Genomic DNA, 20,913 nt, shown 5'->3' on the forward strand with positions numbered 1-20,913 from the left:
AAAAGGGACGTGGGTGGCTCTGTGGGTTAAACCACAGAGCCTAGGACTTGCCAATCAGAAGGTCGGCGGTTCGAGCTCCCTGCTCCTGCCAACCTAGCAGTTCGAAAGCCCGCCAAAGTGCAAATAGATAAATAGGTACCACTCCGGTGGGAAGGTAAACGGCGTTTCCGTGCGCTGCTCTGGTTCGCCAGAAGCGGCTTAGTCATGCTGGCCCCATGACCCAGACGCTGTATGCCAGCTCCCTCGGCCAATAAAGCAAGATGAGCGCAGCAACCCCAGAGTCAGCCACGACTGGACCTAATGTTTATGGACCCTTTACCTTTATGTTGTTCAAAATGAACCATGGAAAGAGAAGGAGGGATGTCATTGATACTTTAAGGTTGTTTAAATGAATATTCTAAAATGTAAAACAGAAAATTTAATAAAAATTATGGGGGGAGGGGAAATCCTCTCTCCAGACCACATTGGGCTTCTTAAACCACCATGTCCCTGCCGACCTCCCCTGCCAGCATAGATTGGACCAACCAAGTCTGGAGAGCTGAGTGTTGAGATTAGGGATCCAGAGAAATGTGCCTCAATCTCAGTACCTGATTATTGCTCCCCTCTCCTCTTGCCTGCAGGTGACATCGGGGGACAGATGGGGCTGTTCATTGGAGCCAGCCTGTTAACTGTGCTGGAGCTATTTGACTACGCCTACGAAGTGAGTTTGGCTCCCTGGAGCATGATGGGGAATGGGGTACAGATCTGCTTACCATCTAGAGAATCTTTTCAAAGGCACACAAAGCCTTTCCACTGCTAAAACAAGGCCTGGGTGGGAGACTCTCCTGGGGACTATATGGGAGGTGCTCTGAGCTCTTAGGGAGGTGGAAAGTGGTCTGAATCTAATGATGCTTTGTGGCGGTAGGAAAATGCCCCTTCCTCACAGTTGCAAATGCATCTTTACTTGGGGTTCTCAGCCGTCTAAGCTAAGGCAGTCTTGCAGAGCTACCTTCCCGTTGCAGCCTGAAAACCACATTCCCCCTTGGCCAATCCTCTGGGGACCGTATGCCACCAGTGGGCATGGTCAGAAATAGGTGTGGCCAGCCACGCACTCACACGCATGCACACACACACACACACACACACACAATTGAGCTGACCCATGCAGATCAGCTAAGGAGAGAGGATGGTCGGCTCCTCTCCATACATCAAACAAGGAATCTGATGATCAGGGAGGAAGAAGAGTTTGGATTTGATATCCTGCTTTATCACTACCCAAAGGAGTCTCCAAGCAGCTCACATTCTCCTTTCCCTTCCTCCCCCACAACAAACACTCTGTCAGGTGAGTGGGGCTAAGAGACTTCAGAGAAGTGTGACTAGCCCAAGGTCACCCAGCAGCTGCATGTGGAGGAGCGGGGAATCGAACCTGGTTCACCAGATTATGAGACTACCGCTCTTAACCACTACACCACACTGGTGATGTGCGTCTCCACCAGGGCCATAGGCTCTGTTCAATCCCATGCTGTGTATTTCTATCTTCCCCTGCTGAAATTGGTGGGGTCTTGGGGGGACTAGAAAAATGGGCAGGGCTAAATTGGACCGCTGAATTGAGGGTTAGCTACCGCTGCATTATAGCATCTCCCAGCAAGGTTCTCCCAGCACCAAGATGCTGATGGTCCCAATCTTTGCCTCCTTTACCGTTGTGCAGACATGCCCATAGCAGCAAACGGAGCACCCTAACCTTCCCTCCATTCTCCTCTCCGCTGCTCTGAGGCACCAGCCACAGTCTTAAGCGACAAAACGGCATGGCTGTTTTGCGAATGGTTTACTTGAAACCAACAGCCTTCCTCCTCACTTCCATCTCTAGATTATCAAGTTCCGCTTCTTTCGCCGCGGCAAATGCCAGAAGAAACACAAAAGCAACAACAGCGACAAAGGGGTAGCCCTGAGTCTGGATGATGTGAAACGCCACGTGAGTGTCTAAGCTATTTGCCACCTTGCGCCGTGCATTCCCATGTCGCATCGCTCCCCCCGCCCCGCCCCACCCCTCTCCGTTTGCACTAGCAATGTAACCGATTATATTGTGCTCGTACCACTTTAACTATCCCAATTAACCACAACGAATTTTGGGACTTGCAGTTTGGAGAAGCGCCTGCCACTTGTTTACAAAGGATCCCTTACCAGCACCACACAAACACATACAGATAGGGTGGCGCTGTGGGCTAAACCACTGAGCCTCTTGGGCTTGCCCATCAGAAGGTCGGCGGTTCAAATCCCCGCGACGGGGTGAGTTCCCATTGCTCTTTCCCAGCTCCTGCCAACCTAGCAGTCCGAAAGCACGCCAGTGCAAGTAGATAAATAGGTACCACTGTGGTGGGAAGGTAAACGGCATTTCCATGCGCCCTGGTTTCCGTCACGGTGTCCCGTTGCGCCAGTTTAGTCCTGCTGCCCACATGACCCAGAAAGCTGTCTGTGGACAAATGCCGGCTCCCTCGGCCTGAAGCGAGATGAGCGCCACAACCCCATAGTCGCCTTTGACTGGACTTAACCGTCCAGGGGTCCTTTACCTTTACACACATATGCACAACTACAGCTCCCAAGATGCCCTGGCAAGAGGGAGTCACTGTTATTTACAACTGTAGGATTAAATAAGCTTTCTCCAGTCTGGTGCCCCCACCATGCCGACTGGTACTGATGGAACTTGTAGCCCCAAACATCTGGAAGACACCAGGATAGGTTAAGAATATAGCAAACTATTGTAATTCTATAGTATAATGCCAAATCACTGTTAAATTAGTTTTCTGCATAGAGATCCCCCAAGAGTGGATTCAGAACATGACCAGCAGCCACTTAAAAGCTTATCGCACAATGAGGTAGTCATTCTGTAGCCTCCAGTCTCATGGCACAATGCAACTTAACCATCCCTTGGAAATTTCTGGAACCAAGGAAGTTTTGATACTAAGCATAGCTGCTGATTCAAAGGTTACATATGATCGTCATCTCCCTATGCGGGTGCACACACCAAATGTGACCTTTTTTAGTGACCTTTCCCTGGATCCTGATTTTATGAAGTAGGTTAGGCTGAGAGACAGTGACTGGCCCAAGGTCACCCGGTGAGCTTCATGGTTCAGCGGGGATTCGAACCCTGGTCTCCTGGGTCACCGTCCCTCACACAAACCTGGACGCCGCACTGCTAGAAGGTCCCCAAATCCTGGAACTGCACACGCCACCCCATTCGTTATCATTTCATGTTTACGGTGCTAATTGCAATGCCCACTGTGTTCCTCTCTCCTCTCCCCCCGCTGCAAACCCAGAATCCGTGCGAGAGCATCCGAGGCCACCCAGCGGGCATGACGTACGCGGCCAACATCCTACCTCACCATCCGGCCCGGGGAACGTTCGAGGACTTTACTTGCTAACTGACCACTGGATGTACAACTAACACTACCAAAGGGAAGGACCTTCGCTGAGCAGCCCTGGCCCAGCCCACGAACCTGCCAACTGACTCGTCAGGGCCTCTATCTCAAGACTCCCAGGGGGAGGCAAGCTGGATCCGGCCTCTCCTCAACCCATCCGCCCCAGGCCAAGGCAGCGATACGCACACGGAGCAAACTGGACAGAGGGGTGGGGGACGGGGTGGGGGTTATCTGTTCTACCAGGTCCACACCAGTTTCTGCTCTTGTCCCTGTGAGTGCCCTCGGACTCTTAACTCAACAGAAGAGGTGCCAAGTGGAGGAGAGGATACCACCTTCTCCAGTCCACATGCAGAGAAGTCTTGACTGCCTATGTGCCCCCCCCCTTTGGCCTCCACGCTACCCCATGCCTTGTTGGTGTCAGCCACCTTGCGTGAAGGCCCTTTTTTTTCTTTCAACGTCGATGCCAAGAAGAACCTACAGGAGTGCCAGCCAAACTGTTCCCCCGCAGCATTCGGTTTCGTAAGGGCCCCTTGCCGTATCCAAAGGAGGTGCTACATCAATTCCATTCCCTCCCTCCCACCGTCATCTGTATCACCACCTTGCTGTGTGTTGTGGGAGGCCACAGCTGAGGCTTTCCCTGTAGCAAGACCGTAACTGAACTGTGAGGGCCCACCTGAATATCACCTGTTGTCTCGCCCAACTACCTGATTCCCTTTTGCTCCAGCCTGGTCTGGGTCTCAGCCTTGTTCACCCCCCAAGAGAGGCAGAGGAATGATTGGCAGATGAGCTGTTCCAAAGTTCAAAACATTGGTGTTACTACGAGCTGCCCTGGGCCCCTTCTGTGCATGTTCTTAGGGGTTACGTAAAAAGTAAGGTTCAGAGAGAAGTCTGCCGTTTCTCAGTAGGGTACAAAACCAGATTGCTTTCAAACGAGCCTCACTTGAGGGTTCTGCAGCTTCTGAAAGGAGAAGATGCAAGCACCCTACCCTGCTGAATTTGACCCTGGGTTTCCTCTCCCCTACCTTCTACAGAGGCATGGCAACTTATAGCCCAGTCCTACAGGCAGAAGGGACACAGCATCATTTCTTTGGCTGTGCAGATGTGTAAGGGTGACCAGTGCCAGTTCCTGCCTCAGCACCACACTACAAAAGGACAGAAAGGACCTGCCTGTAGGCTAGTGACAATGATAGCTCCGCTTTGGTGCAACACAGAAAACCTGTTGCCCCTTAATTTCTATGGGCATTTGGCAGGCATAACCCATCTTAACTTTCAGCCAGGAGTTTTCCAGCAGTGATGGGCTGAGGGACATACCACCACCAAAAAACACATAGAAGGTCTCCAGGCAATTGCATGCTAATGGTGTAAAACATTTTTATTTTGGGTTTTTTAATGTTTGCTCTAACGCATCGTCAGCATAGACAGGAATAAAAATCAGCTCAGGGGAGTGAAGATGACAGTCTTGTAAGTCTTAGCAAGCAGGGACTCCTGGATTTACCCAGTGCAGGAGATATGCAGAATCCCACCACCATGTCCTGTTTTGGAACAACTGTGTTACAACCACCTGATTGTACAACAGGGAGGTCACCAAGATCCTTTGGGAGGGAGCTTTCCCAAGCTGGGAGGGTCAAGTACCATGCAGGGGGGGGAGGGAAGGATTAGGCAGAGTGGTTTGGGCTTCCTTATATACTGATTCAGCTTCCCACACAACCTGTTCACAGTGCCCATCATGAGAAGACAAGAGCGGTGGTGAAAAACTATCAGGATGAAGAGGGGATGACCTCTTCACAAAAGGGGCTCCCACCTGCTCCTGATTCCTACTATAGCTCAGTGGCAGATCATCTGCTTGGCATGTAGAAGGCTCCAGGTTTAATCCCTGGCAACCCCCCCCCAAGTGCTCCTGGGAGAGCCCCTTGCCTGAAACCCTGGAAGAGTCCCTGTCAGTCAGTTTTGACAATCCCATTGAAAACCACCTTCAGAAAAGCCCAGGTTTGTTATCCAGAGATTGCCCAATCAACTGCTCAGCCAAACAGAGGGATTGACATTGGTGGAGAGGCTTGGCCAGAATTTGGTTTTGCAGAAGGAATCTGGCAAGCTTGTCTGCCCAGCTTTGTCCTGAGAGAAGGTGCACGTGTGAATCACTCCTGGTCTCTTTGGGAGGAGAGAAAGGTCCATAAGAATTTTGCATTGAGCTGTACAGCTCGACAGAGCTGGAAACTAGAGGCCTTATCAGGCAGGGATGAGGAGGGAGGGCTGACTTGGTCTTCCTCACCCTCCCTTTTGAGGGTCGCATTTATTGATGCCTTCTCCCACTCCAGTGTTGGTGGTTCGGCTGGGGTTTGCCCACAAGTCAACGGAGCTGTCCAAGTTATAAAGTACACCAGCTGGGATCTGAACAGGCTGGAAGAACCAGCAGTCAGAATGCAAATCTGGATTATTCAAGTCCATCTCTGGTGTGTCTGTGTGTGAGAGGCAGAGTGGCACTGGATTAGGTCTCTGCTCCTCCTATGCCTTATGACCCAGTGGGTGCAAAGGGAAAAGCAGAGGTGGTGGTGGGAAGACAGACGTTCTGCTTATATTATGGGGATTAATGGAAGGGCTGGAGAAGAAACCTGAAGGTGCCCCAGATATCCACCTGCAGCCCCACAAGAGCCATGGGCCCTGATGGCTACTAAAACTGCCTCTAGGACTCTTTTTGCCTGCTTGTTTTGATGCCCTTCAGAGCCAGCTCTCAGATTTTTGGGGGGGGGGTGGAGAGGAGATCTGCCGACATGGGTGGTTTTTCATTTTTGGAAGCAACTGGCTGACCTCTCCCAGCCTGGGTCTCCACAGCATCTCGTGCCTGCCATGGTCCAGCCTCTTCCCTCAACATTAACCAAGATTCGCTGCGTGGGCAGCCTTCCCAGGTCCAAAGTTCTCCTTATCTTTAAGAGCTTTTGCAATAAAATCTCATCGTCGCTTTGGTTTTATTTGCTTTTCCCTTTCGAAAAGGCTTTGTTTTATTTCGATCCTGATTATTCCAGGGCTTGGCGGTCCGGACTCGCTTGTGAAAGGGGTGTTTGTTGTTTGTATTCAGCCTCCCGAATATATCGAGGCCCTTATTTCCCAAAGACGCTGCAACTCTGCCATGGGCTGGACCTTTCTGGAAAGAAGCAGGGGGTCTCTGCATTGAGGAGGGGGGGGTGGAGATATGTTTACTTTTCTTTAGTTTGAATTTGGTTCTTTCTACTTCTCTGCTTGAAAGCTTTTGAAGATAGGGCTCGAGTTTGACCTCTTTCCCCCCCCCCCTTTTTAATTTGACCGTTTTTACTACTTCATGCTCATTTTATATTTCTTATGTATAAAATATACGATATATATTATTATAATATATATATATATATATGTACATATATGTATAGATAAATACGTACACACTTCTCTATATGCGCCATCTCAGTGTAGATATATCCATCCAGTAGCATCAAAAGCCTTGATATTGTGCCATTATAATTTCTTTCCCCCCCCCCCAACTACCGATCTCTGAATGCCTTCAAGTGTATAAAGTGTTGAATTCTCTCTGGTATCTGTACTATGTACACATTTTCATAGGAAGCACAAGAAGATGACAAATGCATTGTATATCAAAAACGGCTCCTCTTTAACAATGATATAAAGGATGATATCAACCATGGAGACTCAGCCTTTTTCTCCTTAGCTATTTCCCCACCGCAGAAATCCATCACAATTAGCATCCTTCTTTTATCTTGCTTAACCGCCGCGGCACCATAGTAACGCAGGGCTGGCAGCCATCACTCACACGGTGCCGAGGTGGACGCCGGCGCCAGCTCCTCGGGGAAGAACAGCACATCAGGAAGAGTCAGGCAAGGGCTGTAGCTCGGTGGCAGAACATCTGCTTTTCCTGCAGGTACTGGATTCGAATCCCAGCATCTCCAGATAGGGTTGCTCCCTGTCCTGTATAATACTGGATTGTCCCATAGTTCACTATAAAACACTACATCTTGTACTGATACAAGTGCCAGTGCCATAGCTACAGTGGGGCTAGCCAGGTTTTTTGCCCCGGGTGAAGCCTCCAGAGGGGTGCCATTGAGGCTCCCAGCCTGTGTGCATGTGTACACAAATGGCCAAGGGTGGGTGTGTAAAACTGGGTCTTTGACTTGGGTGAAATAAAGCCCCTGGTTTTGTCCTGTATTTCAGGTCTTTCTTTCTTTCTTTCTTTCTTTCTCTCGCTCTCAAAACAAAATTAAAAAATTCCTCCCAGTAGCATTCCTTCCAGTACAGTGGTACCTCTGGATGCGAACAGGATCCGTTCCGGAGCCCCGTTTGCATCCTGAGTAGAACGTAACACACAACTGCGCGTCTGCGTGTGCACGGGTCACATTTTGCAGCTTCTGCACATGCGCATGACGTCATTTTGAGCGTCTGCGCATGCGCGAGCGGAGAAACCCAGAAGTAACGCGTTCCGTTACTTCCGGGTCGCCGCAGAGCGCAACCCGAAAATACTTAACCTGAAGCTACTTCAACCCAAGGTATGACTGTACAGTGGTACCTTGGGTTAAGTACTTAATTCGTTCCGGAGGTCCGTTCTTAACCTGAAACTGTTCTTAACCTGAAGCACCATTTTAGCTAATGGGGTCTCCTGCTGCTGCTGTGCCGCGGCTGCACGATTTCTATTCTCATCCTGAAGCAAAGTTCTTAACCCGAGGTACTATTTCTGGGTTAGCGGAGTCTGTAACCTGAAGCGTATGTAACCCGAGGTACCAACTGTACTCTCTCACACACTCGCTCTCTCACTCGCTCGCTCTCTTCCAAGTCAGGGAACGTCTCCAAATGCATGTGATTGAAAGGGTATGTGAAAGATCATGTATTTAAGCTCTGGGTAGCCAAGCACAGGCAAATTTACAAATTCTCGTGTGTGGGACACATTCTAGAAGGGACATCCTGTCAGGCTGCTATAAATTGTCATGGATTGCTTTGAAATCACTTCAGCAACAAATGGGGGGGGGGAATCATCCCCCAACCGCAATACCCCACCCTGTATTTCACCCGAACACAGGTGGCAACCCGAACTGGAAATTTCCCCTGTCTGAAACCCTGGAGTGCTGTTGTCAGTCAACATACACCAATATGGTAACCTCCAGATGTTTTAGACTACAATTCAAATTTGGCTGGAGCTGATGAGAGTTGTAGTCCACAACCTCAGGAGGACTACTGCTGATGTAGACCAGTGTTTCCCAACCGGTGTGCCGCGGCACACTACTGTGCCGTGAGACACCGGCTGGTGTGCCGTGGGAGGGAGGCGGGCGAGTCGGGCGGCGAGAGGCGGCGGCGGCGGCGAGGATCCGCGTCGAGCCGGGGGCGGCTCCGCGGTGGTGGTGCCGAGTGGCGGGGCAGCTCGCGCAAAAGGGAGGAGCGCGAGACAGCGGAGGAGGAGGAGGCCGGCATGTCCGGGCAGCAGCAGCAGCAGCAGCAACTCCCGACGACGGCTCCTCCTCCGCCCGCTATCGCCGCCGCCACCTCAGCTGCCCTCGCTCTGCTGCCTCCTCCCACCCCGGCAAGGGGAAGGGAAAAAACGTTCACTTTTGTGCGTCCCCCCCCCCCGCGTGACGCTGCGCGCTGACGTCACGGGGCGGGGCTTTAATGGTGGTGTGCCGCGAGATTTTTTTCCGGTAAGCAGGTGTGCCGTTGCCCAAAAACGTTTGGGAAACACTGATGTAGACAATCAAAGTGAGGTGAACCAGTAGCCTGACTCAAATACAGTGGTACCTCGGGTTACAGACGCTTCAGGTTACAGACTCCGCTAACCCAGAAATAGTACCTTGGGTTTAGAACTTTGCTTCAGGATGAGAACAGAAATTGTGCTTTGGTGGCGCGGCAGCAGCGGGAGACCCCATTAACTAAAGTGGTGCTTCAGGTTAAGAACAGTTTCAGGTTAAGAACGGACCTCCGGAACGAATTAAATTCTTAACCCGAGGTACCACTGTATAAGGCAGCTCAAGCTTGCTGAGGCATCGTTAATGGGGGAAGCCAGGCATATAGACACAAGATTAATTCAGAGCGCCTTCTTGGGACACCCTGTGTGCAAACTGAGAATGCCAGTGCTGTTGGGGTGTGGCTTCTTTGCCGGTATTGGGGACCCCAGCAAACCCTTGATCGTTCAGCCCTCTTGCGCCTACTCTGGCAGGTGAGCACCATGCTTGAATTTCTCCACATGTGGCTGGGGTAACCCGGTCAGATGGGTGGCATCATCATCATCATCATCATCATACTGTCTGCCTAGACGCAATCTGGTTTGGACTCACACACCTCTTCATCACAACAAGCTGCATCTGTGCATATTTCTGCATTTAAAGGTGTGATTGTTTATTTTATAAAGTGGTTTTTGATGATGAGAATAGGTCACAATTACACCTAAAATGACAGGGAGGGGGAGAGCTGATTCAAAGCAGACTGCAAGCAAGGGTTTGGGGGTATGCAACATGCTCTCTGGGACTCGGGTGTTGAATGGTTTCTTTAAATGTAAAGGTTCATCATTGTTCCACTCCATGTGTATGTCTTTAAGGGGCCAGAGCAAACTAACGAGACCCAGCTTTACAGCTGTGAAACATAGCAGGTGCTGCTGAGTTGTATTTGATTAAGGTGTGTCAGCATCTGGGTAGAGTATATAAGGAGCAGCACCTAGCTCTCCCATTACCCTGGGGGATGGGTTGGTGGTTGGGTCATGTTTGTTGATGTATTTAGTGTAAATGGAGTTTTTGTTTTTCTTATTAAAACCTTCTTTAAGTTATTTTTGAGTCCTTTCTTTTTAATGCATGATCTCCCCAGCAAGCTCTCTGCAGCGTCACTATACTGCAAAAAGCCAACATCTTTGGTTATGGGCCCAGCTGCTGAGTGGATGACTGCATATTTTTGGACTCTGAGAAAGGTTTGAAAACTCCTTCTCCTGTTAGCGTAGTTTTTGTGGGTCTGGAAGAGTTCCAGAATGGTTGACCGGGTTCCTGAAGCTGAGAAGGCTCTGGTCTTCCCACAGCTGACAGATGAGAACTATAGTTTATGGTCTTTCGGATGGAGGCGCTTTTGACCTCTAGAGAAGTATGGACCTATGTAACTGATGACCCTCCTGACCCTGTAACTAATGCTTGGTCGAAAGGAGATGCAAAAGCCAGGGCAATAATTAATTTGGCAGTCAGCGACCAGCAAGTAGTCTATATAAGAAATAAGAAAACTGCCAAAGAAATGTGGGACAGTCTTGCAGCAGTGCATGTTAGAAAAGAGTCAGCGTCTGCATTGAAGTTTTTCAAGCAGTTGTACCAGACGAAGTTGCAGCCTGGTGGTGATTTGGCAGCACACTTGAGACGTCTGGAGGCAATACGCGGCGAATTAATTCGAAGGGACATGGAGGTACCTGATATTCAGTATGTTTTTATCATCCTTTGTTCCCTTAATGAGGACTTTGATGGTATAGCTAGCCAGATATCTGCTGTTCCACCAGCACTATTAACTGTGGAAGGGGTAACGGCAAGATTAATGGGCGAGTTGGATAGAAGGGAGGCTTGTGCCATAAGCACTCCTGTTTCCAGAAAGAATGAGGAACGCCATATGCAAACCTGTGGTGATACAACTGCATTTAAAGCTGCAAAGCGTTGTTGGTTCTGCAATAAGCAAGGACATTTTGCAAGGGACTGCAGATCCAAAAGAAAGCAAAGTACTCCCAAGCCTGTTTCTGTTCGTCAGTCACGGTCGTCAGCCCAGCAGCCGGCATCGTATAGTAGAGACAGAAACGAGCCGCGAGCTTTTCATGCTCGGACTAAAGATCGTAAAAGAATTAAAGGTGCCAAGTGGAAGTCTTTTGTTATCGACTCAGGAGCATCGCAGCATATCTGCAATGATCGAAGCTTGTTTATTTCTTTCGAAGAGGAAATTGGTAATGTACATTTAGCCAATTCACAAGTCTTGCAGTCGCTTGGCAGGGGTACCGTTAAACTTGACTCTTTAAACATTACAATAGCGAACTGCATTTACTGCCCGTCAGTGGACAATTTATTATCAGTAAGGTGCTTTGCTCATCAAGGCATAACTGTGCGTTTCTTAAAGTCTATGTGTGAGTTTTTCGATGGGAACAAACGCCTATTGTATGCCCGGGAATCTGATGGTTTATATAGACTGTATTTTCGCACCTACTCCCAATCGCCTATAAATTGCAGAGCAGCACAGTCAAGCCAGGGGTTGAGGAATGTAAGGCCACATTCTAGGTGTATCCACGTGGCGCACAGAATTCTGGGACACCTGAATTTTGCTGATGTAATTAAGACAAAGAATATTGTCAATGGCCTCAACTTAAAACCATGCAAATTCTTTATGCAATGTCTATCCTGTTGCAAGAATAAGATTAAGGTTGCACGCAAGGGCAGGTGCTCAGATAGAAAAGTAACTGAGGCATTTGAGCGTGTACATTGTGATTTAGTTGGGCCACTCCCACCATCATTAGGAGGTTCAAAGTACTGGCTTACTCTGATAGACCAGTATAGTAGATATTGTTGGACTTATGCAATAGCTGAGAAGTCCCAAGCATTTGAGAAGTACAAGGTTTTTTGCAACTGGGTAAAAACGCACTTTAACAAACCTATTAAGAACCTGTTTTCTGACCGGGGTGGGGAATTTGTTTCTGAGGATTTTGAGAAATTCCTGGAAGCGCAGGGGACTACTCATGAGTTATCTTGCCCCCGAAGTCCCTGGCAAAATGGGCTTGTTGAAGTTGTGCAGCGTGACCTGCAGGCAGGGGTTAAAACTTATCTGCATGATGCTAATCTGCCCAAAGACTTTTGGGCCGAAGCGCTTAATGCCTTTTGTCATGTTAGAAATCGCAGTTATCATTCTGGTTTAGATGTCACCCCCTATGAGAAGCTGTTTAAAAAACGCCCTAATCTGAAATACCTACGTATTTGGGGTTCAGATGTAATTATGCATTATCCCGCTAAGCAGAAATTGGGTGAACGTAATGTTCAGGGAAAATTAATGGGCTACCAGCAGGGGGCGTACAGAATTTACATACCAGCAACTGGCAAATTTCATATTACCAGAAGCATGATACAAACTGTAAATTGGAATGGAGTTGCTGTTTTCCAAGATACTGATGGTATAAATGATACTGAGGAAGAAGAGGAAGCAGCAGCAGCAGGAGGAGGAAATGGTGGTTCTGAATTAATAGAAAAAGACAAAAAGCCTGTTGAATCTGATAATTTGTTTGATGATTTAAAGTCACAGGCATCTGAGGGGAGGTTAGATTCTCTTGAGTTTTCTGACCGTGAGCTTAGCCTACAGGCACCTCTTCAGTCTGACAATGATAATTTACAACCTGAAACTAGTAGTTCATTGAGTCCCATTAAGTCTGAGGAGTCTGACTCTCCTTCCGGACTGAGACGTTCAGATAGAAAGAGGCAGAAGCCACAACGTTTTGCAGATGAACATTTTAATACTGTGTATGCCAATAAGGTGGTTTTTGAGCCAAAAAGCTACAGTGATGTTCAGAATTTACCTAAGCATCAAGCTGTAAATTGGTATAAAGCTATGAACTCTGACATAGCTTCTTTAAAAGAGCATAACACTTGGTCTCTTGTACCACAAACCCCAGATATGAGACTTATTGATTCAAAATGGGTTTATAGAGTTAAAATGAATGACAAAAATGAAGTTGTAAGGTACAAGGCAAGACTAGTTGCTAGAGGTTTTCAACAAATTCCAGGCGAAGATTATGATTTGTGCTATTCACCAAGTGTAAAATATGAAACAGTTAAGCTTTTGTTAAAAGATGTTTCACAGTGTGGAAAAGCCCACTACACAATGTTTCTCTGCTCTTAAGAGAGTGGTAATTTACCTTAAACATACCAAACATTATAGGTTGCAGTTTACACCCAGTATTGATAAAGGTTTTGAAATTTTCTGCGATGCATCTCATGCAGTAGAACAAAATAATTGCAGGGGTGTGTCTGGTATGGTGTTTTGTTATAACGGTTGTCCATTTGAATGGAAGTCCCAGACACAAACCATTATTTGTCTCTCCACAACAGAGAGTGAATTATGTGCATGCGTTCAGGCCACTCGTGATGTAGAATGGTATCTGCAAGTATTTGCAGACCTACAGATGCAAGTAACACTACCAGTAAAAGTTTACCTTGATTCCCAGAGTGGACTTGCTATCCTGTGTTCAGAGACCAATACGCAGCGCACTAGAGTCTTAAGGTTACGTTTAGAATTTGTAAAGAAACTAATTGCTGATGAAATGGTTGTATTTAAATATGTTCCAGGTGACAATCAAATTGCGGACATTTTTACTAAAGCACTTCCAAAGGTTACACATGAAAAACATGTATAAAGTATGCTTTATGTTTTTGTTCCACAATGATGAACCGCAGGGGAAATGTTGAATGGTTTCTTTAAATGTAAAGGTTCATCATTGTTCCACTCCATGTGTATGTCTTTAAGGGGCCAGAGCAAACTAACGAGACCCAGCTTTACAGCTGTGAAACATAGCAGGTGCTGCTGAGTTGTATTTGATTAAGGTGTGTCAGCATCTGGGTAGAGTATATAAGGAGCAGCACCTAGCTCTCCCATTACCCTGGGGGATGGGTTGGTGGTTGGGTCATGTTTGTTGATGTATTTAGTGTAAATGGAGTTTTTGTTTTTCTTATTAAAACCTTCTTTAAGTTATTTTTGAGTCCTTTCTTTTTAATGCATGATCTCCCCAGCAAGCTCTCTGCAGCGTCACTATACTGCAAAAAGCCAACATCGGGTGGCACTGTGGGTTAAACCACGGAGCCTAGGACTTGCCGATCAGGTCGGCGGTTCGAATCCCCGCGACGGGGTGAGCTCCCATTGCTCGGTCCCTGCTCCTGCCAACCTAGCAGTTTGAAAGCACGTCAAAGTGCAAGTAGATAAATAGGTACCGCTCCGGCGGAAAGGTAAACGGCATTTCCGTGCGTTGCTCTGGTTCGCCAGAAGCGGTTTAGTCATACTGGACACATGACCCAGAAGCTGTACGCCGGCTCCCTCGGCCAATAAAGCGAGCTGAGCGCTGCAACCCCCGAGTCGGCAACGACTGGACCTAATGGTCAGGGGTCCCTTTACCCTTTACCTTTACACATGCTCTCTGTATACTATTGTCAACTGTATTAGGAACCAAAGATGCAAATTGTGGCCAGAAGCTTCCCAAACTAGTTTTTGAAAATCCATATTAAATGGAGGCGTATTTTGATATTCATATACAATTAAAGGGCCAGGCTTGGGCCCCGAGAGATTGTGCTTTTAATTCATTCACAGCTATGGACGTTTTGATGAGATTCTATCCATTTTCCCATCTGTAAAATGGGAACAGCAGCCTAACCCCGAAGGGTGGAGTGAGGATGAACCATATAAGACTAACAACTAAAGGATTTGGCATATTAGCTTTCTACAAGGAGGGCACTGAGTTTGGTATGTTCCACCATTCATGGGCAAGGCTCTGGAAGTCTGGTGACATGAGAAACATGGAGCCAGTGCTTTGTTTTTAAAATGAGGCACATTATTCGTCCTCACACCCAGTGGCATAGCGTGGGTTGTCAGCACCCGGGGCAAGGCAAGTAATTTGCACCCCCTAACCCGTGGATTTGCGCCCCCTAACCCCCAGATGTTGCGCCCGGTGCAGCCCGCACCCCCCTGCACCCCCCACGCTACGCCACTGCTCACACCCAACCCCAGATTAGTGGAGGTTTGTTTTGCAAAAGACACTTTGGATGTGCTGAGGCACAGAGCCGATTCTTGGCAATTTAACTGCAAGGGATGCTTAAATTGCCTTCTGCATTTCTTACATCTCTAATTTAAATGTAAAGCCGATAGAAGTTTGGATGCCTTCCCTCAGGTGTGCATTGATTCCAAAAAGAACTCTCTTCTGTCTTCCGCCACACATTAAAAAGTGACAAATTCCAGATGAAGGCATTGTTGGTACGATTGATGAAAACAGCTTGATTCTGTTCCTACTTACTGAGCCTGGCGTCTCCAGATGACCCATTTATTGAGCATTCATCCTGATTTGCTTGCACAAAGCTTACACAATGGTGAGACTATGTCTGGTCTTCACTGAGCATTCATTCTGATTTATGGGGCACTTATATGACAATGAGCATTCATCTTGCTCTAGTTGCCCGTGCACCAGCGCAGCCCAATGTGTCACAAGAGGCTTGGAATGGAATGGAACCATTGTGTTGGCTGCGTCCTCCATTCCATGTCCATTGGGGATGAGAGGCCCTGTGGGCACTGACTCCTTGCAAATCTCACTCCTCTCAGTACAGTGGAACCTCGGGTTACATACGCTTCAGGTTACATACGCTTCAGGTTACATACGCTTCAGGTTACAGACTCCGCTAACTCAGAAATAGTACCTCGGGTTAAGAACTTTGCTTCAGGATGAGAACAGAAATCGTGCTCTGGCAATGCGGAGGCAGCGGGAGGCCCCATTAGCTAAAGTGGTGCTTCAGGTTAAGAACAGTTTCAGGTTAAGAACGGACCTCCGGAACGAATTAAGTACGTAACCAGAGGTACCACTATATGTGAACTGTGCTATCATCTCAAGAAAGATTCTAAGAATGCCTCCAATCTTAGTATAGAAAAACAAAGGCTGGCACGCTCTCCCACTTTGCAATCTCTTTCTTTTCATTGTAGTGACCAACAAAAACAGAACTACACATTTATCGTGGGAAACCAGATAGATTCCCTCAAGGGACGGTCACTTTCTTCCCAACACTCAAATTTCAACATTTCTTGCTGACAAAAAGGGAAATCCCTCGCAGCTGGAATATTCATTGCCGTTTTGAGTACAGTGGTACCTCGGGTTACATACGCTTCAGGTTACAGACTCCGCTAACCCAGAAATAGTACCTCGGGTTAAGAACTTTGCCTCAGGATGAGAATAGAAATCGTGCTCCGGCGGCGCAGCGGCAGGCCCCATTAGCTAAAGTGGTGCTTCAGGTTAAGAACAGTTTCAAGTTAAGAACAGACCTCCAGAACGAATTAAGTACTTAATCCGAGGTAGCACTCTATCTGTGTTCTCTATGCTTGCCTGAGACTTGCAGGCACCTATTGAACAGCGCCTGTTACATCACTCATGGTGAATGACATCACTTTCCCCTCTGTGTCTGCACCTTTTGTGATGCTGTTACAGGAAATGTATGTATTTTAACAAGTTTGTTAGACATTAACTGTTTCCTTGGTGTACCTGTCAGCTGCAAAACTGTTCTTGAAAAAAACACTTTCTAATTACATTTAGGCTACAACCATAAAACCCTAAAACATGGGAGTAAACCCCAATGAATTTAATCAGCTTATTTCTGTGTACCGAGCTGCCTTTGGCTTCACCTATAAAGTGAAGCATGGTCAAAAGGATTTCAAGTAATGCTATAGCTCATTAACCAGACTGAAGAAATTGGGGGGGGGGGGAGGAGAGAATAAAATTCAGACCTGCACAAGTAGGCAGTAACAAATTAATTGCTCTGAATCACTGACTTTATAGATAAAAGGCAAAATTATTAGTTAATTGATTAAGTGTACACTGGGGGGTGATTAAGGATTACATTTCTCTGTGAATTACAATTTGTTAGCCACCTTGAGTCTCTTCGGAGGTAGAGGTGGGATTTATCCAATAAATAAATGCAAGCACCAAAGAAATGAACATCAAATAAGCCCTTTTCTTTTGCAGCAATAAGCAGCCATTTTGTGAAGGGGGGGGTGAACCTTTTTTTTTGAAGGCTGTGCAGCTCTTTGATATTTGTTTAAAAGTTACAAACAGGAGTACAGTTAATGCATTTGGCGGGCAGCGGTGTTCGTTGTCTAGAAAGCCCCTATCATTGCCACATAGCTCTTGAAAGGAAGGAGACCCATGTATTCTGCCCAGACTGTGTTAAGTGGAGTAGATGAGCCAAATGTGCCTTCCTTACATATTTTATATGTTGATTGTGTAACACACCGTTTCCTAAAGAACAGCTAGAGACTGCCTGGCAGTGGCTCTCGCCTTCTGCATTATCTGGTGTCATTAATGACTTTACTTTGTCCTCTGAATCTCCATTTAAGGGAGACATGTGGTGCTGGGAATTAATTGTCCTTCTTATGTTAATGCATCATGGAGATGACTAATTCTGGCTGCAGCAGTACACAGGGATAATTAAAGCAGCAGCTGAATAAGGCTGAAGTTGACCTGTGGATATAATGATTGATGATAGTCCATCATCAGGGACTTGAAAATCCTCCTGTTTCTGCTGTTTGTCTCGATTGCAAAAACAGGGAAATTATCAAACACCTGGCGATCCGACGTGAACTGCTCTCAGCTCAGTGCTTCGCAAAATACAGGGGGGGGGGTCAATTCCAGATGACCTGTTTATTGAGCATTCGCCCCAATTCGTTGGCACTAAGTTTGCAGGGTTAGACCATGCCAGCTGTTGTTTTTTACTGAGCATTTGTTCAGATGTGTTTGCAAGGAGGTTGCGTGATGCTACATCAAGTCACTGCCATCCCACACCTTCCTGTATGTTTTCTTCATTGCTTTCCTTGCTGCAAAACATCCAGTTTGCAGAAGTGAGTTTCTTGCCCAAAAGCACCAAATCGCCTTTAATTGTGGAACCTGAATTTGGTGGTACAGTGGTACCTCGGGTTACATACGCTTCAGGTTACAGACTCCGCTAACCCAGAAATAGTACCTCGGGTTAAGAACTTTGCTTCAGGATGAGAGCAGAAATCGTGCTCCGGCGGCGCGGCGGCAGCAGGAGGCCCCATTAGCTAAAGTGGTGTTTCAGGTTAAGAACAATTTCAGGTTAAGAATGGACCTCCGGAACGAATTAAGTACCGTATTTTTCGCTCTATATGACACACCAGACCATGAGACGCACCTAGTTTTTGGAGGAGGAAAACAACAACAAAAAATATTCTCAATCTCAGAAGCCAGAACAGCAAGAGGGATCGCTGCGCAGTGAAAGCAGCGATCCCTCTTGCTGTTCTGGCTTCTGGGATAGCTGTGCAGCCTGCATTCGCTCCATAAGACGCGCACACATTTCCCCTTACTTTTTAGGAGGGGAAAAGTGAGTCTTAAAGAGCAAAAAATACGGTACTTAACTCAAGGTACCACTGTATCTGACTGAATCTCACCTCAAAATAGCAGCAGTCTGGAAGTGCTCAGTGACCGGAATTGTATGAGTTTCATCTGTGAGCTGTGTGTGAAAACTCATTATTTGCCTCTGGATATCCTTTCCAACTCCTATGATTTGGGAAGGCTTTTGCCACCTAAATTACTGTGCCACAAACTATTGTCTCATCATGGGTGAGTATGCCTGAGCAGCAACCAATGCACATTATTGCACAACAAATGGGCTTTCTATATATCAGGAAGTTGTTGCTGGCTTGCCGTTTTGTTTTTTAAAGCTCTTTGACAAGGCATACTCTTGGTCTCCAGGAATACTGGAGGTTTGTTCTCTACCATCACACATCTGCAGAGTTAACAGTGTGTATTTTTCAAAGCTGGAAACAAATGGCACTGCTGTAGGCAGTTACCAGCCTAATATGCCCTTTGCGTTTGCTGTTTGCCTACATTATCAGTGTGGCATAAGAAGCACCCATGCAAAAGTAGCAGCCAAACTGCTAAAGCAGGGCTGGAGAACCTGTGGCCTTCCCAGATGTTGCTGAACTGCAACCCCCACCATCCCTAACCATTGACTATGCTGCCTCGGACTTATAGGAGGTCAGCTACATCTGGAAGGCCACCCTGGTCTATGTAGTACAGTGGTACCTCGGGTTACATACGCTTCAGATTACTGACTCCGCTAACCCAGAAATAGTACCTCGGGTTAAGAACTTTGCTTCAGGATGAGAACAGAAATCGTGCTCTGGCAGCGCGGCAGCAGCAGGAGCCCCAATTAGCTAAAGTGGTGCTTCAGGTTAAGAACAGTTTCAGGTTAAGTACGGACCTCCGGAACGAATTAAGTACTTAACCTGAGGTACCACTGTACTTTACAATGTATGAAAAGCCAGGCTCCTGCCTTGACGGACTAACCAACTGGAAATCAGCACAAAAACTACATTTCTAGAATAGTATTAGCTTCCAATCCACCCAGTGATAGGATTCAGATGCACAGTGGTCGACGGAGGAAGAGGAAGATAAATGGGGAACAGCATAAAGGAGAGAAGAATATGTGATTATTTCAATTCTGCATCCCTCAACCTCATTGCACTCTGAGGTTATGCCAAAGGCTTCACAGGAAACCGTTAGCCACCAAATGCACACACATGCAACAAGAAATTAACCAGCCCTAAATTCTTCTGCTCCAGGACTACAGAGGATTTCTCACAACCAGTGAGCCCTTCTATTCTATAGCTGCTTCTTACTACAAAGATGCAAGCGTATGGTCCAGAACAGTAACTTTGTCCCAACTCACAACCAACAATGCTAACCAAAGTTAGTACAAACCAATTCAGGAAAAGGCAGGGGGTTAAGAAACACTGAAGCGAAATGCAACCCAAGAGGCAGGGTACTAGGGCAAGGCAGGAAGCAAAGTTTGAGCAACAGGGCGAGCAGAGCTTGAACAAGGGACAATTTCCAAGTGTTGACATATTGATGGATGGGTGGATGAATTATATTTCTACGACGCTTTTCATTCAAATTGAATCCCTAAGCAGCTTACAGACAATAAATAACAATAATGTGACAGAGCATAATGGAAGATCAGAAATGCAGCATAAATCATATAGAATAATTAGCAATCAGTGAAACAATGACAATCTATAAAGCACTGAGTATCAAAATTAAAGCAAAAGCCATACACTCTCCACAGCCCCATGGCTCATAACAGAAACTACCGTATAGTTATTGCGAGAGGTGCTTTGTCTCTCGGCTGCTTGGGACATGGCAAATCTGTCAGAAAGAAAGAAGTCGTGCCACTGACAATGAGAGACAAAGTGGCTGGTGGTCCACACACTATCATTCCAGCATTAGTCTGCCCACGTCTAAACCACAATCCTAGGAAGTGGTCTTCTGCCAAGGTCAGACCTCTGGGGTCCATTTCTCCCTGTACTATCTACACCAGTAGTTCTCAAACATTTTTTTTTTCTGGGCTACACTTTCAGACTAAAAAATTGCTCACGCCACACCATTTTTTAATTGATTATTTATTTATTTATTTATTTATTTATATAATATTGCATACCGCCCTATACCCATAGATCTCAGCAGTTCGCAAACATAAACATTAACTACACAGGAAAACAAAAAGAAACAACTCCTAGCAGGGTGCTTGATTTAGAACATAGAACACAACTACAGTACTTTATAATATGACCCACAAAGCATAAAGCAATGCAGCTACATAAAATCATCAATCATTCCCAAAATCTAATTATAAACGAGCCTCTTATGTATGCAGCTTAAATACATATACAAAACTGTGGCAATGCTTCTATTCTTCTACTTAGTGTATGTGTGGGGTCTTGTGTCAGCGTCACTTGTGTGGGT

General features: G+C 46.8%; 1 protein-coding gene across 3 annotated transcripts in view; it reads left to right on the forward strand.

Moving 5' to 3' along the window:
• ASIC1 (acid sensing ion channel subunit 1) overlaps positions 1 to 7,061 on the forward strand; it is a 232,981-nt gene extending 225,920 nt beyond the window's left edge. For all 3 annotated transcript variants that reach the window (XM_083490150.1, XM_083490149.1, XM_083490148.1), the window contains 3 exons: positions 621 to 700; positions 1,847 to 1,951; positions 3,294 to 7,061. In XM_083490150.1, the coding sequence (XP_083346276.1) occupies positions 621 to 700; positions 1,847 to 1,951; positions 3,294 to 3,398 (290 nt within the window). In that variant the 3' untranslated portion in view covers positions 3,399 to 7,061. The remainder of the gene's footprint in view (positions 1 to 620; positions 701 to 1,846; positions 1,952 to 3,293) is intronic.
• The last annotated feature ends 13,852 nt before the right edge of the window (positions 7,062 to 20,913 follow it).

The sequence above is a fragment of the Podarcis liolepis genome (assembly GCF_965112155.1).
Source record: "Podarcis liolepis genome assembly, chromosome: 2".
Lineage (NCBI taxonomy): Eukaryota > Metazoa > Chordata > Lepidosauria > Squamata > Lacertidae > Podarcis > Podarcis liolepis.